This window comes from Jaculus jaculus, chromosome 11, assembly GCF_020740685.1.
Source record: "Jaculus jaculus isolate mJacJac1 chromosome 11, mJacJac1.mat.Y.cur, whole genome shotgun sequence".
NCBI lineage: Eukaryota > Metazoa > Chordata > Mammalia > Rodentia > Dipodidae > Jaculus > Jaculus jaculus.
In genome coordinates this window covers 40,877,082-40,901,164 of record NC_059112.1, presented here as the reverse complement: position 1 = coordinate 40,901,164, position 24,083 = coordinate 40,877,082, and the positions used below count along the sequence as shown (strand labels likewise).

Here is a 24,083-nt window from a genome sequence, read left to right as displayed (position 1 = left end):
GGGCTACAGAGTGAGTACCAGACCAGTCTGGGTTAGAGTTAGACCCTGCTTCAAAAAAATAAAAAAGGAAAGAATGAATGAAAGGAAAGAAAGGAAAAAGGAAGGTAGAGAGAAGAAAGGAGAAAGGGAAGTGGAAAGGAGGGCATGGGAGAATCAAGAAAGAATACAGGAGAGGGGAGGGGAGGGGAGGGGAGGGGAGGGGCGGGGAGGGGAGGGGAGGGGAGGGGAGGGGAGGGGAGGGGAGGGGAGGGGAGGGGAGGGGAGGGGAGGGGAGGGGAGGGGAGGGGAGGAGAGGGAGGAGGCAGAAGAGGAGAGAGGAGACAGGGGGAAGAGGATAGGGGAGAGAGGAAACTACAGACATTTAAGGTGCAGTGCACCTCCAGTCACCTCCTCCCCCCCATGATTTTCAGAGTAATCATACACAGCTGCCCTTAAGATCCCTATCTAAAACATAAGGCTAAAGCTGGAAACTACAGCTAAGGATTCCCATACTCCCAGATTAAGGAGGATTCAAAAACTTCTGCAGGAATTAGAATCTAAAACCCACATATGTAAGAAGAGAATCCTGTGTGAACCGAATGCATACTGAGCTTCGTGACACACAGCTAGAAGAACAAGCATTGTTCTTGAACACTGGGTCCTCTCAGGAGGTGGCCCTTAAATGCATTCTCTCTCCAACCCCAAAGTGGCCAAACAGAGAGAAGGAAGATGGGAAGGAAGCATGCTGCTGGGTGGGTTAGCCACAGTGTGGGCTGCTTTACATTCATCTTGTCTTCCCCCACCCCTTTCTCTCTATCCCTCTCTCCCTCTTTCCCTCTCTCCCTCCGTCTCTCTCTGTCTCTCTGTCCCTCCCTCTGTCCCTTCCTCTTTTCCCCCCTCCCTCCCTCCCTCCCCCTCTCCCTCACTCTCTCTCTCTCTCTCTCTCTCTCTCTCTCTCTCTCTCTCTCTCTCTCTCTCTCCATGCTCCTATTCCTTTTCATCTCTCCCAGCACTTCTTCCTTCTCCAGCCCCACTCTCTCCCTAGGCTTCACATCTGAATTCAAGCATGTCAAAGGAATGTAAGGTAAACCTCACCACCTGTTAAGTCTTAGGCATAAACAGAAAGTGTAGTTAGAAATATCGGCAACTGTTACTAAGTTCAAGGTAATGCCTTTAAATGACTCTTCATAATTCTATGGAAAGGTATATCTTATACAGAAGCCTTTCAAGGAATTTGTAATAGACTTTGGAAGACCAGAAGCCAGGGAGACGGTGTCTTAAATCAGAGGCTTGGAGACGAGTCCTGAGGAAGTTGTGCATGTCAGGTAGGAGGAGGACTGGCATGCTTATGTCTCCTTTAATTATCTGATGCGCACACTACCCTCCTTTGTTCCCTTCAGCCAGGGCTGATAAGAAAAGGCGCCAATAAATATCATGGCAGTCTGAAGGGAGAAGCCATGTTTCATGGGACTCCCTGCTTCTACAGCTGTTGTTAAAATATTACTGCTAATTAGCTGGCTAGTTATATATAAACCCTTACAAAGGAGTATTTTTACACAATCATAAAATAAATTAAACTACCAAAAATTCACGCTGTTAATTAAAATAACCCCTGTAGGAGGGGGGGGGGATCGCTACAAGGCTGAGGTAAACAGGAGGCAATTTCACAAGCACGGACTGATTAATTTTATTTCCCATTACATGTATTTGCTAATATCATCAGAATTAGGAAAGAAAGCAATTTTGCTTTGACAGTAGTTCAAACGGAGGCAGGGCTAGCAGCTAGTCAGATATACCCACTCAGCCCTGGGGCAACTCTTGCTTGCTCTAGGAGGGGCAAGGGTTTCTGTGGCAAAGCTGGATCCCCAGGGGGACACAAAGGATAGGGGCCAAGAAAGAAAGCAAATGTCTCCCCCCAGTCCAGTGGAAACAGCCTTGCCTCACTCTGGGGCCTTCAGCCAGTGGAGGCATGGTCTGTAATGGTCACATCCCACCAGCCTCCAAACGTGAAGATACCTGAGGGGCCAAGAGCAATCCCCATGAAGGGGTGAGACAGGTGGGTGTAGACAGACAAGGGACCAAGAGCAGCTAAGACAGTCTTCATCAACTTAACAGGATGAAGTATTCTTTCATACATATTTCTTCTGCCTCAGATTTTATAATATTGCTGGACTTTCTTTTTTTAAATATTTTATTTATTTAAGAGAGACAGAGAAAGAAGCAGAGAGAATGTGAGAGAGAATTGGGCACACCAGGGCCTCTGGCCATTGCTAATGAACTCCAGACTCGTGCCCCTTTATGCATCTGGTTTACGTGGGTACTGGGAAATGGAACCTGGGTCCTTAGGCTTCACAGGCAAGCACCTTAACATCTAAGCCATCACTCTAGCCCTGATTCCTATATTTAAATGATTGCCCAAACCCCTAATGGATCATTAGTCTAAAACATCTTAACAAGCTAACCAAAAAGATTGGAATACACTTTTTGGAGCAATAACAAAAACTACTAATTAGGAAAGAATAAACTGAAACTCCAAAGTCTCTAGCTCTTTATCTGCCAGCCAGATAAAGGATCAGCATTAATTCAGGTGGAGCCCCTAATGTAAACACAACGCTGTAATCTCCCCAACCTCACCACTGCCAGCCGTGCACAAATAGTCATCTGAAAAAATTAGTCCTAAAAAGCTCAAATATACTCATTTATAATCTTTTTCAGTCAGCCAGAAAAGTTCTCAATTCTCTCTGGACCTATAATTAGCTTGGTTATCTTGCAGCACCTCTTTGTGCGAGTTCTCCTTTCTCAAACTTGAATGCATGTGCAGCTGGGGGCGGGGGCGTGTCAAGCATCTAGCATTACAGGACGGCCGTTCACAGAGACCTGTGGGGTTTGTCAGTGGGACACCAAACATCTGGGAGAAGAGGCAGAACTGTGGATCTCAATCCAGATATCTTATCTACAAATGCGTACTTCCAGATGCTTGGGGGGAGGGAAGAACTGCATCTTCTAATTAATACTCCTCTTTTAACAAAGGAGATGAGCAGGTGCATGAACAAAGCTAAGGAGCAGGTAAAATGGGGAAGACTCATGCTTGCTTGTGTCTGGAATCCAATATTGTATCATTTTGCTTCCCTGAAAAGTTGGTTTCCAAAACTTTTTTTTTTTTTTTTTTTTTTTTTACAGCGTGTATTTAATTAACATGAGCCAGAACCTGCCCAGCTTCAGCAAGGCAATAGTCTACATGAATGGCATGGTATGTGAGATCCCCAACTCTTATTCCTGTTGGCTCCCTTCTTGGCATTGAATGTCTTCACTTCTAGCCTCTGCCAAGTGGCAGTTCTACATCCCCAGCTAAGGACCTGTTCTCCCACACAGGGCTTCATCCCAGAGCATCCTCGGCCCAACACCTTGGTGGAGAAGGCAGGGATCTTGGCTACCTCACCATGCCCAATGTGTAGCATCATGTCTTCATGCAGGTTGCTGCTTCTGGCCCTATAGTCTCCAGGCCTATCTACTGCTATAGTTGCAGTTGCCCCCTCTGGAACATCATCCCTCATGGCTACCTCGGAGGACACTACTCGTGCTTCCCAAGGATTCCAGTGTCACCATCTCTAGGAAGCCTGCTGCTCTATCACTGGTGCTCAGTATCCTCTCCCTGAGGTGACCTGCTCCATGCCTTACCATGACCAATGTGGACAACTTCTCTCCAAATCTACATCCCCTAAAGGGCTGAAGAGCTCAGAGACCCACTCTCTGTTGGTGTCCATGGCCTGTTGGTCTCCACCATTCCAAGCCTCCATACTTGCTCCTGTCATGACACTGGGATGCTGGTCTATCTCCAACCCTCTCACCTCAGAACTTCACTAAAGCCCATGTGTCCTTCACAGTTCAGAGTAGGCTGTTGGGTGGGAAGACCTTTTTTACTCCTTCCTTCCTTCCTACTCAGAGTCAGAATCCATGGTTATCTACCCTCAGGATAGCCTCCTCCTTCACTTCAATCTTACTGTGCATTGACTCAAGTCAATTTCTGATAGTTTTTATCTCCCATTAGACTATAACTTCAATGGAAGCAGAAGTGGTGTTTTTGCTCTTATCAAGGTACCTGGTTCTCAGAAAAGCTCATGCTGAATTTTTAAAAAATGAACATTTACAGCCCTTCAACACATCACTATGACTGCACTCCTTTAAGGCAGAAGCTAGATTTCACTCAGACATGGATACCTCCACATAGTGGGTTGTTAGTAAACACTTGTGAAAGGATATTGGGTACAGATATGGAGATTACAGACAGATTTTTGCAGCTCTGACAATTAGACTCTTAACTAAGCAGTTGAGTATCCTGGCTCATGTGACAGGAACTGAGTGCCCTATTTCTGGAATCATGCAAGGACAGGGCACATGCCATGAGTTATGAACTATCTACATGCAATTCACTCAATAAAATTAGTGATGCTAGCTTTTCCACCCTCATGCTCCATGATGCAAACAGAACAAACTAGAAAGAGGGTGGACATGAGTCAGGGATGGTTGCAGAAATGAGGGAGACAAGTAGAAAGAATGGGATTTTTGCTAAGCTGGTTTTAATTGCTGGCAGGTAACAGCCCTGTAAGGCACTACAAAATGCAGGAGCGATGACTGAAGACGTAGAAACTCTGGTCCTAGCCAGCTGCCTGGTGCTTGGTCCCACTTCCTTAGCCTGGCTCTTACATTTAGATTCAGATATAGCTCAAAAGGGACTCTGACTTTGAAGAGCCAAGCAGAAAATTGCCCTAGTCACATGGAGTCATTTTTGACTGTTTTCTCAGCTGTTGCCTACGAAAACAGATCCAACATTTGTCACCTTTGTTCCTGAATAAGGAAAGCAACTTCACATTCTCCTGAAGCAAAAGAAACAAGGTAGATCTGGCATCTGTTGAATGAAGAATGGTGTTCAAATCAGTGGTGTGTTGAGCATTTCTCTGCTTTTACAATCTCCCTACATTTTCATATTCAAAAAACTAAATAAACTCCCATGCCTCTTCATGGGGCTTCCTACTTTTCTCTTCCATGTTCCTCATCATCTCTCTTTCCATTCTCCCAGGTTCATGTCTTTGGACATAAATAATCCATTTCTAGGGTGTAAGAATGAATGGAGAATGGAAGTAGAGGGACAGAGGGGGAAATGCAGAGCTGAGGGGCCAGAGTGCTGTCTTTTGTTTTTTGTTTCTCTGTGTGTCTGAGAAGTCAGTCACAGTATTTTATGTCAAGTCATATAATCAGAGCATCGTGTTTCATTACACATATTAGTTTTCTGGTTTTCAATTCCCTTAGTGTTGTGTGTCATTATCCCTTTGTGGTAAGTAAGGATGTCAAGGCTTAGATGAGTTGTAAGCTCACTCACAGTCACAGCCCAGCAGTACTAGAGCCAGGATTCAATCTCAGGCTTCCTGTCCCCAAGCTCCATAAAAGTCAGTGTGGTGGTTTGATTCAGGTGTCCCCCATAAACTTAGGCAGCCTGAATCTAGGTTCCTAGTTGATGAAGATTTGGGAATTAACCCTTCCTGGAGGGAGAGTATTGTTGGGAGCGAGATTATGGATATTATAGCCAGTTTCCCCTTGCCAGTGTTTGCTACACTCTCCTTTTGCTATTGTCCACCTGATGTTGGCCAGAGGGTAATGTCCACCCTCTGCTCATGCCATCATTTTCCCTGCCATCATGGAGCTTCCCCTCAAGCCTGTAAGCCAAAATAAACTTCTTTTTTTTCCCATAAACTGCTCTTGGTTGGGTGATTTCTACCAGCAATGTGAACCTGTCTGCAACAGTAAAGTGGTACCCAAGAGTGGGATTATTGCTAGACACCTGACTGTATGGTTTAGGTCTTTTAGAGCTGATTTTCAAGAGGAATGTGGAGAGATTTGAAGTCTTGGCATAAGCAATGCCTTGCAGTGCTGTAAGTACAGCTTGATGGACTATTCTGGTCAGAGTTGAAACACCTAAATGCAGTAAGAAGAAGTATGGACTGTAAGGTTTGGCTTATGAGGGTGAGAAAGAGCTTTGCTTGGACTGGGCTAGCAGTTTGTGTGAAAAACTTGCTGTAATGCCCATGTCCTGAGAAGTTGTGCAGGGTTGCATTGTGTAGAAGTGAACTGGTGTGAGCAGAGGAATATGGCACAGAAAAAGTAAAATCTTTGGGCTGAAATTGCTGCCCATTCACTTCTAAATTGTTTGAGAGATTGCAACCTTTCAGACTGGGCTAGCTGACCTGCACTGGGGCAACATAAAGAATGTAGGCTCTTTTGAAGGGGCTTGAGTGCTCAAGAAGTGTCCTGTTCTTCAAAGTCTGCTTTATTCCCGCCAGATTAAACAAATTGGCACCCTACCTGGTATTGTGGAGTATAACAAATGCAGGAAAGAGAGGGTCATTGAGTTCACAGTGTAGTCTTGTGTTTTGAAAATGGCCTTGGGCAGTGTGAAGCAGGTTTGCTGGTTGCCTGAATGGAGACCCCATGGGACCATGAGGATGAACCATGGATTGCAGTGGAGACCCACAAGATGGCTGCTAAGGAAAGGTGCCAGCCCTGATGAAGTTGTCCAAGACTGTGAGTAACCTAGCTGGAGGGGCAGAATTGGAATGCCAGAGACTTGTTGCTGGTTTATAATTATCAGACTTGGAGATTTGTCACTGGCTAGAGTTATTGGACTTAAAGCTACGAGTTTGATGTTTGCCCTGGTTGTTTTAAATCTTGTATTGGCTGAATGTTTCTTTGCTATGCCCAATGCCATCTTTTGCAATGTTTATGTTTATGCTGTGTCATTATGGGTTTTTTGAAGTTATTTTTTGGTATTATGGTTCAGTTAAAAGATCTTGGACTGTGGGGATGTATGAACATCATTGGGATTGATTAAAACTATAGGGACTTTTAAAGTTAAATGAATGCATTGCATTTTACATCATGTATGATTATCAGTTTATGGAGGCCAGGGGTGGAATATGGTGGTTTGATTCTGGTGTCCCCCATAAACTTAGGTGTCCTGAATGCTAGGTTCCCAGCTGATGGAGATTTGAGAATTAACGTCTCCTGGAGGCAATTATAGTCCACAATTTTTTTTGAGATAAGGTTTGTCTGTGGCCTGGAGATCAACAATTAGACTAAACTGGCTGGTCAGTGAACTCCAGAGATCCATTAGCCTTGACCGTCCCAGCACTGGATTACAAGCACATGTCACCATGCCTAATATTTCTATGTGACTTGTGGGGACCAAACTAAGGCAAGCATTTGCCCAACTAAGCCATCTCTCTAACCATTAGTAACGTCTTGATCTTCAGTTACGTGCTAAGCAATGTCTGTAATTGGCTAAAAGGTTGTTCTTAAGAATGTGTGAGAATGGGGAGATAAGAAAATAAAACAAAAGGAAAAGAGACAGGGAAGAGAAGGAGAAGAAGAAAGTAAAACTAATTAACAGAGAAGGAGAAAACTACCATTAGAGACCGACAATCCACAGCTTTCAACAGCTAGATCACATTACATGGAAATCAGCACAGTGACAGCCCAACAGCCGTCTTGTGTCTCCACGAATAACGCTATGTGCTTGGGAAATGCCTTTCCCCATTTAGAAACAGGTAGTTGATGGGAACTGATGTGATCCAATGCTGTGCACCCCAAGGTTACTTACATCATGGGCCTGGGTGGCCCGGAGCTCATAAATAAAGCATTGATGTGTCTTATTTTAGGTCTGGTCAGATAAGCAAGGACTTGCATCATGTGAACAGAGCCCACAGTGTGATATGACACTCAGCCTGGTAATTCCAGGAGCCCTTGGAATGTGACATTTCAAACACAGCACACTGAGTTCATGCCCTGTGGAAGCTCCGAGCCCTACCAGGCCTTAATATCCCATCATCTCTTCGATTCAGCTGCCGTGAGAAAACACTTGTCACTGAGCCGGACTTTAAATTATGCCAGGCGCATTCCCCCGCTATGCCGAAGTTAATTTGAGGCACATTTTCAACTTATAACTCTGATTTACTCATTTGCTAGTACGAGGGCCACACACAGCTTGACAGCCTGCCAGCTCACACAGACCACTCCATCTGAAAAGATTTGGCCCAAGTCACGACCCAGCTTGGCAGCTCAAAAGCCAGCTGCCGGACACTGGCGGAATGTGGAATGGGACGTGAGAAAAGCAAAAGCTCTCTTCTTTGCCTCAAATTTTTACATGTAATTATGTAATCATATCCCTATTCAGATTCTTTGACATAAATTGTGCTTAATTAAATTGTTGCTAATTTGTTGTTTCATTATTAGTTCATGGCTTGTTTGCTGATAGGCACCCACAAGCCATGTGCGCGTGCACACATGCTCAGTCACAGTAGTGTTGTTCTAAAAGTAATGGAAATGCTCCCTATGAATAATTTCTCTATTTGACACAGCAACTGAACATTTCAAAGAGCGCTTGTTCATATGGCATACAAATGGCTGGATGAATAACTTTAATGTGATAATTTGTTGGCATTATTGTTTTTTTTTTCCTCACAGATTTCCTATAATCTGATATCAATCAAATAATAAATATATCCCTTGTATGTAATAAATTCTCCCTGCCATAAAAATGAACAGCACACATAATAGACATTTCCCTGTGGTCTGTTTCTCATTCAGACTTTGGGATCTAAAGGGAATATCTCCAAGAAATGTTTGTGAACTTAAATTTGGGATAGGACAGCCTGTGTTTTCTATAAGATTGTGTAGCTAGCTAGTCACATCTTCCTGGGAAGTTTTCTCTGAGTACATACTTCTCTTCTCCTCCACAGGCTCTTGCTTAGAAAAATTATTCTGCCTCTGACACAGTTTCTCAAAGTGTGAGTCAACAAAACACCTGCTCATCAGAAATAAAGATGCTGGCGGCAGAGATGGCTTAGCAGTTCAGGTGCTTGCCAGCAAAGCCAAAGGACACAGGTTTGATTCCCCAATACCCATGTAAAGCTGGATGCACAAGGTACCTCATGTGTCTGGAGTTTGTTTGCAGTGGCTAGAGACCCTAACACACCTAATCTCTCCTTCTGTCTCTCTATATCAAATAAATAAATAAACAAAATATTTTTAAAAATATTTTGAAAAAGAAGTAAAGATGCTAACTGCACTGTTCACAATAGCTAAGAAATGGAACCACCTCAGATGCTGGTTCATTAGCAGATGAATGGATAAAGAAAAGGTGCCAAATATATACAATGGAATTTTAGTCAGCTATAAATAAGAACAAAGTCATGATACAGGAAAATTGGGTACAACTGGAGAGCATTATGTTAAGCAAAATAAGGCACACTCAGAAAGATAACTATTACATGTTTTCCCTCATATCCTCAATCTAGATGTGTGTGTGTGTGTGTGTGTGTGACATAAACATAGGAAGGGGACTACAAAAGGAGAGGAAGAGATCTTAAGGGAAAGGAAGGAGAAAGACAGGGTAGTGGAATATATGTGACATGAAAGCTGAAGAAGGGAAGAAACCAACAAGACAGGGGGCAGGGTAGGTGGGGGAAGGGGGACAATGAGAACAGAAGATAACAACATATGTATATGAAAACACCATAGTGAGCCAGGCATGGTGGCACACGCCTTTAATCTCTGCACTCAGTAGGTAGAGATAGGAGGACTGCTACGAGTTCGAGGCCACCCTGAGATTACATAGTGAATTCTAGGTCAGCCTGAACTACAGTGAGACCCTACCTCAAAAAAAAAAAAAAAAAAAAAGCCATAGTGAAACCCATTATTTTGCATGCTAATGTTAAGTTTTAATTAATATGAAAAACCCTAACATTCTTGTTAAGGTACATATTGGAAGTGAAGACTGGTAGATGCTACTCCAACCCAATTTGACCTCTATCTCTGAGAAACCGTATTTCTAACAATATTTTCAAGTGACATTGGCTTTGCTTTCTTCTGCTTTTTTCTTTTCTCTTTCTTTATTTATTTGGTGATGCTGAGGTGTGTGGTGGTTGGATGGATGTCCCCCAGTAGATTGAGTTTTAATAAAAGTTTAGTTCTCCAGCTGCCTGGCTGGAAGAGGTGTCGCTGTGCATGGATCCTAGGGTCCAGCTCTAAGGTGTGGAGGTGTATCTAGAATTTCCAGCAAAAAATAATATGTAGTCCTAGAGTTTTGCCTGGAGTTCCTAAGCTTGCCTGTTTTGGTGGTGGTGGTGGTGGTTGCCTTCAGCTTTTCTCTCTGCCTCGACCTGTGAGAAGAAGCCAGTTTCTTCCACTGTTACAGAACATCCCTTGGGTCTGTAATTCTCAGATAAATCTCTTCCTCTGTAACTGTGCCAGGTCTGGAAGTTCATCCCAGTGATGTGAAGCTGTCTACTACAAGGTTCATACACAGGGCCTCACACATACTAAAATATTCATTTTTCCATGAGCTATAACCCCTTCCCACTTCTCTGAGTCATGGAAAATATGGATTTGACATTCTTGGCCCTTTTTTGTTGCTCTAACTGAATATCACAGACTTGATAATTCATAAGAAAAAAAAATGGCTTTTTTATAGTTCTGGAGGCTTGGAAGTCCAAGATTGAGGAGCTGAGTCTGGTGAGAGTCTTCTTGCTGACGGAGACATTTTGCTGAGTCCCAGGGTGAAATAGGCTTCATGGTAAGAGAGACCAAGCAGGCCAGAAAGATCTACCTTTATAACAAGGCCACCATTTCAACCACATATGAATCCATTAATCGCAAAGTGATTAATGGGGTGGAGCTCTCATAAGCCACCTCCCTAAGGTCTCATTGCTCAAATCAAGTATCCAGCAAATGAAGACAGGTGGACACATTCAAATCATAGCAGAGGTTAAAAAAAAGAGTGGAAGTAAGGTCTTCCTCCCCAACATGAACAATACAAGTGTTATTACAGAGAACGTGCCCTTAAACTTGTATTTCAGGGAGGGGGAAAAACTAACGTCAAAACTTCTCTTGCTAAGATAACTAATCGACTTATGTTCCATGTCCTCTCAGCCCACCAAACACAATCTCACCTTCAGAATCATAACCCATCAGGCCCTACAAGAAGGAACAAGGAAGGACATCATTATGTTATATCCACTGACACAGCAAAATAGATGGATAAACATGAAGATACTGTAAAGGAAATTTGCAACCAAAGCACTTTGAAAAGTTTTCCCTAAAGGAGATAATAAGAGTTCATTTACTGTTTTTCTCTTTTTTATGAGAGAGAGCAAGAGAAAGAGAATTGGTGTGGTGGTCTCTATCCACTGCAGTCGAACTACAGATGTGTGTGCCACCTTGTGAGCACGTGTGACCTTATGCGCATGTATCACCTTGAACATCTGGCTCACATGGGTTCTGGGGAGTCAAACTAGGGTCCTTAAACTGCACAGGTAAGTGCCTTAACTGCTAAGTCATTTCTCTAGCCCAAGAGTCCACTTACTTTTAAAGAACTCTAGTTCACAAAAGGTTTTTCTGTATCTCACTACTTAGGTACCCCTTTGGTATTTTATTGAACCTTATCACTGTGATGACAGTAAAATGACTTTGAGTCAAAATTCCTAAAGATGATTAAAAGTGAGACTGTAACATAACTTACACCAAAGGGATGAGCTTTAAACCCAGAATGACACCTGAACTTGTATGACAGGTCATGGATTGCCAGCCCAACATAACATTGGGAGTCTTATTTCAGGTAGTTGCTAAGACTGCTAAGTAAACAGATTTGATTGAACAAGTGCAACTGCTCACTGCTATTGTGTTTTTGGCTGTGGTCCTGTGAATGGAGTCACACAGCCCATTCACCTTCTGTTCACTTCTGTTAGCCCACATGTGGAAGGATTAGGAGGTAACAGATTGGTATTCAACCATTTGCACCAATTAAAATGTAAGCTCTTTTTCATTTATTTTATTTATTTATTAGAGAGAATGGGTACACCAGGACCTCTGGCCACTATAAGCAAACTCCAGATGAGATGTCTTCCTTCTGCATCTGGTTTATGTGGGTACTGGGGAATCAAGCCTAGGTCCTTAACCACTAAGCAATCTCTCCAGCCCATAAGTTCTTTTTAAAAAATTTTTTTTAATTTATTTGTAAGTGCAGAGAGCCAGATAGACAAAGAGAGAATGGGCACACCAGGGCCTCTAGCAGCTGCAAACAAACTCCAAATGCATATATTATTTTATGCACCTGGCTTTACATGGGTACTGGGGAATCAAACCCAGGGCGTTCAGCTTGCAAACAAGCCCCTTAGCCTCTGAGCCATCTCCCTAGCCCAAAATGTAAGCTTTTTAGGGGGAAGAACCAAGTACTCTGCTTCCACCAACTTCTCCCATTCTGTCTGGCATCCATTCAGCTGGGTGTGGGTCTGTACTCTGGAAAGTAGCTGTGGCATGATAAGAACCATCACACAAGACTGGCATCTAATAGCGACAAAGAAAGTCCTCAACCTGGTTCTGTACTGACAAAGACCAAGTAACACACATTTTCTGCCAAGAGAATGATCAGCCTCTGGTCCCTGTAAGGGCTCACCAATAGACTCACAGAGAAGATGGCTGCCTCACCAACGTGGTGAACAAAAGTGTGTGTGTGTAGGGGGAGTGTGTGCAAGGTATTAGCAAGTCAGCTGCTTTCCCTCTGTAACCGCAGAGAATGAAAGCATTACACTCTCCCCAGAAACGATGGCACCTCTGTCCAGAATGCAGCTGTACTCTAGATTTACTGTGTGGCCATGGGCCACATTGAACCTCACAGTGTCTTAATTTCTTCATCTGGAAAATGAAGATGCTACCTCCATCATGGGCACAGCATGTCAAGGTTAATGCATGGGGTGGATATTGAGATGGAACTGAGCAAGGCAAATGATTTCTAATTCTGGGGAGAAAGGCAGGCACAATGGCACACTTCTGGGTGAGGAAAAGTGCAGGATCACAGCCCTGAGCCCTGGGGTAAGTCACGCACAAGAAGCCATTCACAGTACACCACCTGGAGTCTTTTATTGTTATTGCCCAGTGGAGTTGGTAAGGCAAACAAAGCCCTAATTCATCAAATGTTATTGATACGGATCACATATTGACAAGCAAAGGGCTGCTTTTAGATTCACACCAATAAATCCATTTCATAATACAGTCCAATCGCAGCACTTTGCCCCCACATCCATCCATCTAGATACCAGAAATCCATCCTTCTTTGCCTGCAGTCTGTCAAATGTCACCCTGGAATACAGAAGCCACTCTGCCAAGTCTATATCCTGAACTAAATCCCAATGGAGACTTCCCAGATATAAATAACCACTATGAACATACACGGGAAGAAAAAATAGCTATGAAGTTTTACTGTTGCTTTCGCGTTGCCCTTTAACCTGAGACAAGTAAAAATCATAGAGTTACTCACTGTCCAAAAACCAGAAGGCTTAACCAATTCAATTTTCTAGTCACCGTGATGACTGTTTTAGTCTGCAGAGCAGTGTGTGGGGCAAACACAGAGGCCCCCTCAGAGGTGTTTTTGTGGGCAGTTCCTGAAACTTTGGTGCCTCTGTTCACCATGGCAGTCATGTTTGATGATATTCCAGATCTTCCACCATGAGAACAGAGAAGGAGAATGACATCCTAGAGAACCACCTGTAAGAAAACCCCACTTTAATAGAGGAGGAAACAACTCACTCCCTAAGTGTTCGCAAGATGTCAAACAGAAAACAGCTATCAGTCTGAAGGTGGACGTGTCTCCCTTGAGCTGTGCAAGCCAAGTGTGTGTGCTCAGGCAAACCGTGTCACCTCTGAACCTTAGTTTCCCCATTGTCAGGAGGTGAAGAGGTCAATCCATAGGTGCTCAATGCACATTTATTCAAAAAAAAAGAAAAAGCATGAATCAAGACATGCAGAATTGGGTTGGAGAGATTAAAGTGATTAAAGTTGCTTGTTTGCAAAGCCTGACACCCCAGGTTCAATTCCCCAGAACCCACTTATAGCCAGATGCACAAAGAGGCATAAGCATCTGCAGTTTATTTACATTGATAGGAGGTTCTGCTGGGCCCATACTCACTCTTTCTGGGTCTCAAATGAATAAATAAATAAAATGATTTCTTTAAAACTAAAAAAAAGAAGCTGGGCAAGGTGGCACATGCCTTTAATCCTAGCATTTGGGAGGCAGAGGTAGGAGGATTGCCGTGAGCTTGAGGCCACCCTGCAGCCACATAGTGAATTCCAGGTCAGCATGAGCTGGAGTGAGACAATACCTCAAAAAAAAAAAAAAAAAAAAAAAAAGAGAAGAAAAGAAAGAAAGAAACGAGGGGTTGGAGAGATGGCTTAACAGTTAACTTTTAACACAAACCGTGAGCAAGACACACAGTGACGCAAGGGGGTACTCGCATCTGGAGTTTGTTCACAGCCGCTGAAAGGCCCTGTTGCACCCATTCTCTCTCTCTCTCTGTGTCTCTCCCCAAAACAATAAAATAAAATAAAGAAATGAGGAATAATTGTTATCACTCACTAGCCAAAGGCAATGGTTCATTGAGGGATGCATATCCAATACCAACCACAGCATGCGGTGGGAGTAGAAGGGTAAGATATCGCGTGTCTCTTACTCAAGTTGAGAGAGAAGATATTGGTAAAAGAGATGAGAGACCTAGCACGTACTAGGTGTGAGAACCCTGCATCACAGGGGCACAACATGGCAGCTATAGAGTCTGAGGGGCAGCCACCCAGACCATCTTAGGGGACTGTGGAGTTTCTACCTCTCCTTGCCAGGGCTGGGGGTGATTTCACCCTGCTTTCCTGCAGTCTATGAGTTAACACCTGTGCTCATTTGCTCAGGGAAGAAAAGCTTATTTTAATATTAGTCTTAAACTGGTTTTCAAAAAGGAAAATCTCTGCAAATATAAAAGCTTACGCATAGATTGGTTTAGGATTATCTGGGCTTCTAGGTTTTCTGACCACATCCAAATGAGAGATGCAGGTTGGACACAGGTGTCATCCTGGAGTGCTTGGAGGTAAATTAAAATGCCATCAAGAGTCTTAAACTCTTTTTTCCTATTGAATTGCATTAGGTATTCATACTCTCGGGGCAAGGTCTCTTTGAAATCTGTCCTCATGCACAATGAAAGAGATGATGGGGGTAGTAGAAGAAGAGACAGAAGAGGAAAGAAACAGGTAGAGGGAAGAGGAGGAGAAGAAAGTGAGACTATAAACTTTCTCCCAGGTCTAAGCCTAGCCATTTAACAGACAGATTAGGCCAAGGCCTGGGGGTGGAGGGGGGCATTGCAGCTGCCCAGTAGAGCACAGGGGGACAGTAGAGAGCACTCCTCAAGCTGCAAGCCTTTCCCTCCCTGAGCTCATGGCCAGGGAGAACCTGCGCCCTCTGTCTCAGCATTAAAGGGATTTATGCTGTGGCACACAAGGATGACGTGCAGAACATAACCCAATACCTCCCTTGATGTCCCCAGTCTTTCCTGGCCACTCTCCTTCACTGTCCCAGAATCTCGTAGCTAATCCATATAGGGACCATCCCCACTAGTCCTCGCCTCATGACTCATTAGGTCATTTTGTAAAACCATCTGCCATTCTAGGCACCAACATCTGCAGCACCATGGCTTTTCTATGCTGGTTATCTGTTCCTAGTACAAGCAACCAGAAGCCATTGTTGTTATTAAAACAGCATAGCCTAGCAATTAGTACAGGTACCATGTGTGTTCTGCTACTACTGGCTATGTTATCTAGGGCAACCTAAATCCTCACAACTCATTTTCATGCACTGTTAAATAAATAGCAAATTTATAGAGCTACTATCAGGATAAAATTAATGTTTGGAGTATGTAAAATCTATATGGATCATGCTTTTAGAAACTGGAAACTAGGCAAAAAAGAAAGGAAGGAAGGAAGGGAGGAAGGAAGGAAGGACCAGCCATCCTTTTCTTCATGGTTTTCTTATGTTGTTACTCCTCTTAGGGATATTCTGTCCCAACCAAAACCAAAACCAACCAACATCCCACTTACTCCTTCCTTCATTTACCGTCTACCTACTTTAAGATCCACCTTAAATAAACATCATAGTAGGGTTAGAGAGATTACTTAGTGGTTAAGGTGCTTGCTTGTGAAGTCTAAGGACCAGGTTTGGTTTCCAGGACCCACATAAGCCAGATGCACAAGGTGGCGAATGCATCTGGAGTTCATTTGCAGTGGCTAGAGGCCCTGGCACAACAATTTTCTCTGCTGCCCCCCACCCCACCGTCTTTCTCTTTTTCTCTCAAATTAAATAAATATATCATAGCAATTACAGACACTTGCTGAGCACCTACTAGCCCACAGGTGCCCTGCTCACTACTCTCCATATTGCACCTGCTGGAGTCTTCATCCTGAGCCTCTGAGGAAGTCCCAGGAGTTAAGAGCTTGAATGATCTTCCTAAATCTCCACTACTTATAACCATGGTCAGGATTCAAACAGAGGCTGTCTCACTACAGAGCCTGTGGATCCCACAGCACCAGGAGCTGTCACAGCCAACTACCCTCCCAGAGAGTGCTCCACAGCCCAGCTGGAAGGCAGCACCCTGTTCTTTCCCATCACATACACTTCTCTCAGTGGTCTTGCTGGCTCCACAGTATGATATAATTCTATAGTTATCTGTCTTTTTTCCTATTGTTCAGTATAGCTCTTCCAATTTTAAGCATTTTAGAAATAAACCATTCTAAGATTTCCTTGATTTTGAAAAAGGGCCACAGTATACTAGACCGAAGTAAACATTTTCTTTACAACTCCAGTCATCTTTATCAACACCGAATGCTGTCATGTTCTGGGAAGTAAACATGACCATAGGGCAAGCGTGAGATTCCCTGAGTGGTGCAGGGTGACTGTTAAGAACTTGGACTCCTAAGATCTACTGAATCAGAACCCCCATGGCTAAGGGCCAGGGCTGGCTGTGGTTTAAGAACCATGACCATAGGAGATATGCAGATGTCTGACCCACTCTTAGCACTCCCAGTATAGCGGGGCTTTAGTTCTGGTATCTGCTTTTCCTGGTTCTTTCCACCTCTCTCACCCTTCAACCTGACAGCTATCCCTTCTCATTGCCAACAGGCACAGCTGGATGGTTTCTTTCTATGTCGTCTACTCGCTGATGTTGTAATTCCTGGATGGTTTTGTAGAGTTTTGGGATGCTTTCTGGCAAACTGAGAGACGACACAGACGCCCCTGTTGGACACTGCCTCAGAACTACTTGCCGGGACACGAAAGTGGCCTGCACTTTGAGTACCACTCTGTCCCCACCACCACCCCGGCCACCGCCTCCTCACGCCCTTCCCCAGTCTTTAGGCTTCCACACGCAGCATCTCCCAAGCTACTGAAACAACATGGCTTTTTGCTACATTTTGTTATATTTTTATGACAGATACCTTGTGCTTAATAATTCAAGGTAGCCAGAAAAAGGCTGATTTTTTTTCCATGTAAGTTTGTCAGTGAGGTCCCAAATTGAGTGCATCATCCTTTCTTTTTAAAACTAGATCCCTAAATTTGTAATATGGCTTCTAAATTATGTTTGCAAAGTTACTCCTTAAAATGAAGATTCTTTTTTTTTTTTTTTAGGGTCTCACTCTGGCTCAAGCTGACCTGGAATTCACTATGTAGTCTCAGGGAGGCCTCAAACTCATGACGATCCTCCTATCTCTGCCTAAGTGCTGGGATTAAAGGCTGTGTGCCACCATGCCCAACTAAGGTGGAGATTCTTATCAGGAAAAGCTATCCATTGTTGTATTAATAATTAGATTAATATCTATTTTTGAAGCACTCAAAAAAAACAATGGTCAAGGAACATGCCTTTTCAAAAAAAATTATATACATATAAATCTTCTGTGGAAAAGAATGTTACAGCAGTGAGAAAACTCTTCTAACCTTTACATTTTTAGTTATCTTACATTGGTCATATTCTAAGCACATTAGTGTGTTACAGTCTAAAAATAAAGTTCAACTAGCAATTTTTAAGCTTGCTTTTTGTAAAATGTAAAGAACTTTCTTTTATTTCTATTATTGGCTTTTTGTTCTAAAATTTTAATATTCAGTATTTAGAAGATAAACTTGATGTTATCTGAACTATAGTTCAAGGATGGGGATACTGTTTGGAAGATGCAGCATAACTTTGGCATTTTGGGGGGGGTATGTGTGTTGTAGGGTATGTGTGGTATATTACATATGGTGTGTGCACATGTGTGTGAAGATGAACCCACTCCATTCACATGTGTACAGAAACTGAAGAAGAGCATTGGGCATCCTCCTCTGTTAGTCTTTATTACTGTTTCCTTAAGACAGAGTCTCTCACTGAACCCGGACAGCTGAGTTTTCTTTTACTCAATAAGACTGACTGATCAAGGAGCTCCAGATACTCTCTTGTCTGTGACCCCCATCACAAGATTCGGGCTATTGGCATGCATAGTTACAACCAAATTTTTACATTAATGCTGGAAATCACACTCAGGCCCTCATGTCTGTGTGGCAAGTGCTCTTGCCTACTGAGCTACCTCCCAACTCCCTGCAGGATGATTTTGTAGGGAATCAAGGGGAAGCACTTATACTGGGAGAAACAAAACACCAGTACCTGGTAGTTCTAAGTTTTGAGTTTTAAGTGTGAAGAATATTGCTTGGATTGTTCTTTCAACTATTTTGCAGATCTGAAATTCTTCAAACTATAATTGTAGTGGGGGTTCATACACACATACAAATAAAGCATAGCCAAACATGAACACATGAGAAGTTCATGTATATAATAGGACCTGGAATTTTAAGAAAAGTTAGGCACAAACTTTAAGGAAACACTTTAAGGATCTTTAAGGAAACTTTAAGGATCCTAAAGGTGACAGAATTTTTTTTTTTTTTTTTGAGGCAGGTTCTCATTCTATCCCAGGGTGACCTGGAACTCACATCATCCTACCTCTGCCTCCCAAGTGCTGGGATTAAAGGCATGTGCCACCATGCCCAGCAAGGTGACAGACTTTTTTAAATCTGGCACTTTGCCTCACTTATCTAATACACACCCCTAACATCCAGCAGTAGCAAATGTATCTACATTCACAAACTGACTGTGATAAACATTTTCTACTTATCAAGAAAAGGAGCTCAAAGCCCATTTTACTGGTGCCTTCATTTACCCAGTTATTGAACTCATGATGTGCTGAGGAACTACCCTGTACTAGGTACCTACTCCCTGCTAGTGAACTTCTTTGACTTCCAAACTAAATAATCACAAGCCAAATTGTGCATTTATGAGGTTCGAGGGACAACAATGACAAGTCAGGACAGTTCCTGCTAAAATATCTTGTCCCCACCAGACACTGATTTGATGTATTATTTTTGTCAACATCGTCGTCACCAGCAACATCATCTAATTACATGTCTAGTTTTATCAGTGCATTGAACTATTGCAAGCCAGGGATGGGGTTACTCATCTTCTGTTTCTTTGCTATCCATGGTAGTGGTACATGAAGTGTTCACTGAGTCTCTCAGGAATGGGCAGAACTGTAAGTCTACTTGTTTGCTTCTGCTTAAACACTTGCTGCTCTTCCAACGAATATGCAGCCTCACCCTGATTGCTTCATTATAGTAGCCACTATCTACTGGAAGCTTATAATTTGCCCAGTGCTTTCTAAGCTCTTTCCAGATACTAACTCAATTAAACCTTACACCTATATCAAGATACAAGTGCTGTCGGGCATGGTGGTGCACACCTTTAATCCCAGCACTTGGGAAGCAGAGGTAGAAGGATCACCATGAGTTTGAGACCACCCTCAAATTCACCCATAGTGAATTCTAGGTCAGCCTGGACTACAGTGAGACTCTATCTCAAAAAACAAAAACAACAACAACAAAAAAGATGCAAGTACTATGATTCTTCTTTTAGAAGTAAGTAAAAAGAGAGACTGAGAGCTTGTTCCACTGCCACAGGAGAAAGAAAGAAGCCATACCAGCCTTGACCCCAATGAGGCTTCATTCAGCCACCTCCCAACATTCCAGAGGGGCTCCCTATGTCAAACAGCATGCACTTTCAGATCACTCTTCACCTATTGCTACATGGAAGAATCTAGATAGCACCAGGGGCACTTTGAGCAGAATGATCCTTTATTTCCATGGCCTGAGCAGACAAGTCAGACTTTGGGGACTTCCTGCTTAATTTCACCTTTTCTAAATACAACCAACTAAAAATAGCCTGCACAGGAAGTGTCTCTCAGAACTGGAGGAGGAGCTGCGGACGCTGCAGAGGACTTGATGGGAAAAAATGATCCCGGCCTCCAGAAACACTGCGGATGCTTTTCAGCATCAGCAAGTTGCACACTGTGATGAGAAAACAAAGTTTCCAATTATTGAAATTCCGTAGTGTATTTAATTATGCAATTATCTTATTGTAATAACAAGTGTGAGAGCACAGCAGCAATTGCGGAGATTTTTGCAATTTGGAAGCACAGAATTCATTCTTTCCCCCAGCTGATTACTTCTTAGGAGTCCATCCATTTTTTTTTTTTCTGGGATTATGGAAATCATTCTAGCTTTGAACCGTTTCATTCAGAAATCCAAAGCCAACCAGACCCCCACTCTTGCCTCTCCAAATGTGAACCTTAGCACAGACTAAACATATTTCAGGGGATGTCGACAAATTCACATCATTTTGTATTTTCATTAATCACGTTAGGCTTTTTTCTATTTTGAAATTCAAATATAGTGTAAATATAAATTTTAAAAGCGGTTGTACAAATTACGTATTTTCAGTCATGCGAGCACAAATGGATTTCTGTTCATTTGCGTAATAAGGATTTATCCCAAAGAGTTCATGTATCAGACTGGAAAGCCCAGAGTACTCCATCAAAGCATTCAAAATAGGAGTTCTGTAAGACTATTACGCATTTCTATTTGCCTCAGTTACTTCAGCAAATATGAAATGTAATCATGCAAAATTAAGCATTCCATACATTTTCTATTCATTCTCTAACACTCTCTATATATACCAAGATAGAGTCACACTTTCAACTTTAAGGGGACAAAACATGAATCAAATTTCATGTTTCTGAAGGCATTAAAAGTAATAGGTCTTTTCACTTAGGGCTTTTCAGCTAAGACTCATCAAGCTCTTTATACACACACACACACACACACACACACACACACACACACACCACAAAAAAAAAAAAAAAAAAAAAAAGCCTCCTTGCTGATATACAAGCCATCCTTACGTTTTCTCAGCCCGAAGGGAGTCCATGCTTATAAGCATGACATTTCATTTGCTTGAGTATAGGCTAAGAGACATCATCATGCATAGGAAAATCCAGCCCTTCCTCCAAAATAGATAATAGCAAAGAGTATAAACTCTGGACACCAGCTTCCCTGTGTTTAAATAGCCACTGGGTAGCCCATTAGCCACAAAATGATAGAGTGGCCCTCTTGGCTTCCCTGCACTTCATCTCCTGTACTTCACTTTTGAATGGTAACACAGGGATCCTACCAGTTTTTATCCCACAGGAGAGTTGTGATACAATGAGTTAGTATATGTAAATTATTTAAAATGCAGCCTTAGTAACATCAAAAGGTGGTATCTTGTCCACCTGATAACTTTCAAAGTTATGCCACAACAATTACCTCATCAGAGCCTCACTGTCTTCCCATGAAGCACTGAAAATAGATGCTATCATTCCCATTCTAGAGATAAAGCAAACGAGACTCAGACAGGGCCTCCAACCGACAGAAGTGAACCCCCTGGAATGTCAGCCAAGGTATTTCCATTATTCCTCTTTCTATCCAGAACAAGCAGGCTGAGCGGTTGAGACAGGTCCCTGCTTCTATCGTGGGAGAGGAAGAAGGTCTTATTTCATGTGAACATGGAAAGCATCTTGCTGCCAAGGCTTGTCTTGCATAGCAAAAGAGATCCAGATCGGCAGGAGACACGACAACAAGACGCCGTAATCATGATTTCTACTATGAAATGAAAGTTAATTTCATGCTTTGCATCCACAGACAAAAAGGTTCGGAGCTGTTTAAATTCTCTTCAGCCCAATGACAGTTAGTAAACAGGAGGCTTCGTGTTCTAATGCTTGAAATCACCCTTCGTATCTCAATATATTATTTATGCGCTCAGCTTAAAATAAACAGCAACTCCAAAGTAAGTGAGTGGTCTCATTTAGTATGAACTTTTTTTTTTTTTCACCCTGGCAGTTACTTTAAAACATTGGTAAACAACCTTAATTCACTTCTAAGGAATTAGTAGGCTACTGCTGTGTCTGCAGGAGGCGAGCAGATTGTATTATTAACCAAGACAGCTTCCTCCTTGTCAGTCATCTGCACCTCACACAGGGATGTGGGGATTGTTGTCTTGGTACTCAAACCAATCCACAGGCGCGGGACTCCAGGTGAAATCTTCAGAGGTCGTCCTCGTCCACTTTTGACTAGATCTCTGGACTCTGAGGCACAGAGTGGGGCTGAAGGAGGTAGATTATCAGGGCTGCTTGTTAATAAAGATACAAACAAATAAGAACCTTTCCAAAGGAGTAAGTGTTGGGGGCCAGTACAATGAGGTCTTCTTATGGGACCCAGCAGGAGAGGATGTGATTTTTGAGGAGAAAGACACTTTGAAGGCATGGAGAATTAAACTAAAAATTCAAGGGTATAAGTAAATACCTAGAGAGCAGATTTAGAGCCAACTCACAAAGTTGTGGCAGACTTGTACCTCTAGAGGCGCTCCAGCACCCATCAGAGGGTGCTTTTAAAAACTGGCCTCAAGCTGGGCGTGGTGGTGCACACCTTTAATCCCAGCACTCGGGAGGCAGAGGTAGGAGGATCACTGTGAGTTCAAGGCCACCCTGAGACTCCACAGTGAATTCCAGGTCAGCCAGGGCTAGAGTGAGATCCTACCTCGAAAAACAACAACAACAAAAAAAAGAAATAAAAATAAAAACTGTCCTCAGGATTGAGGCCAGAGCTAGCTCCAGTAAGTTTTTAAATTTCTCTGTTAATAGTTTTCAGGTGCCATCTTTAAAAGAGAAAGAAAAAAATTACCACAGATTAAGCACTACGCATATAGACTGCCGGTCTGCACACAATACAACCCCAGGACATTGGTTGACCCAGGGAAAGAAAAAGATACAACATTCCATGGAGGAACCCCAACAAAACAGCTGCTTGAGGACTGTACCATCTCTGCCCCATGCTTGTGCCACGTGGCCTGCAGCCTTTGTCATCCAGGGATAGGAACAACTGCAAATCATCCAAACTATAACCAGTGTCAGGGATGGTCTGCCTCCAGTTCACCATTCTGCTCAGTCTCTCCTCAGCCCAAGTCTGGAAACGCAAAACTTAGCAAACCTAATTAACTTTCATCAGCAAGACATCACTCTCCCTCATCAAAGCCAGACCTTCCCCTAAGACACAAATGATCTCAAAATACCAGTTCAGTGCAAATGAAAAAGAAACAGTGAGAGAAGACAAAGGAAAACACTTTGCATTTATATTTAAAACAAGAGTAGCACTTTTACACATGATTCAGACATATATTCTTCCAAATTATCTAGTCAATATTATACTTTAATTTTGCAGAAGAAGGTGGGCTTTCTATATCAAACATATTGACAAAACATTTCAGTGTTCAGAAACATTAAATTCCTCAAAGACAGTCAGATTGTCAATATCTGAGTGTGAACCTGGTGTCACTGAATTCCTGATTTGGCAAGAGCAAAGAGATATATGGTATTTTCACTTTGAAGTAACAGAAAATAACATGACAATAATGTGTTATACTTACAAAGTACCCTTCATCCATGGGGCTCCAATTTTACCAATATTAGTTCACTGATTTTCGCAAAACACCTGAAAGGCAGAGGTTAAGTTTGTGTTACCCCCACTTAGCAAATGGGTTCGTTGAAATACAGAGGAATAAATTATGAGCTGATTATGGTGAGCATTTGGGAATGGGAAAAGGACAAGAATGACAACTTTGGTCTTTCCCGTCACAATACATCATGATCACCCACACTTTTCTTGGGGACTTACATTCCACATGCAATTCTTACAACAGTCTCAACTTACTATACACTGTTACCCAAGGTAAACCAGTGATGAGTATAACCCTATGTTCTTACAAACCCAGGCACCAATATATCCCTCTAATTCCAGAGAA

At 42.7% G+C, this 24,083-nt stretch overlaps 1 protein-coding gene across 1 annotated transcript in view; it reads right to left on the bottom strand.

Annotated features, from left to right (window-relative positions):
• Ppargc1a (PPARG coactivator 1 alpha) overlaps positions 1–24,083 on the bottom strand; it is a 757,100-nt gene that overhangs the window by 475,602 nt on the left and 257,415 nt on the right. The window contains exon 2 of the mRNA XM_004656094.2: positions 23,709–23,773. Coding sequence (XP_004656151.1) covers positions 23,709–23,726 — 18 coding nt within the window. The 5' untranslated portion in view covers positions 23,727–23,773. The remainder of the gene's footprint in view (positions 1–23,708; positions 23,774–24,083) is intronic.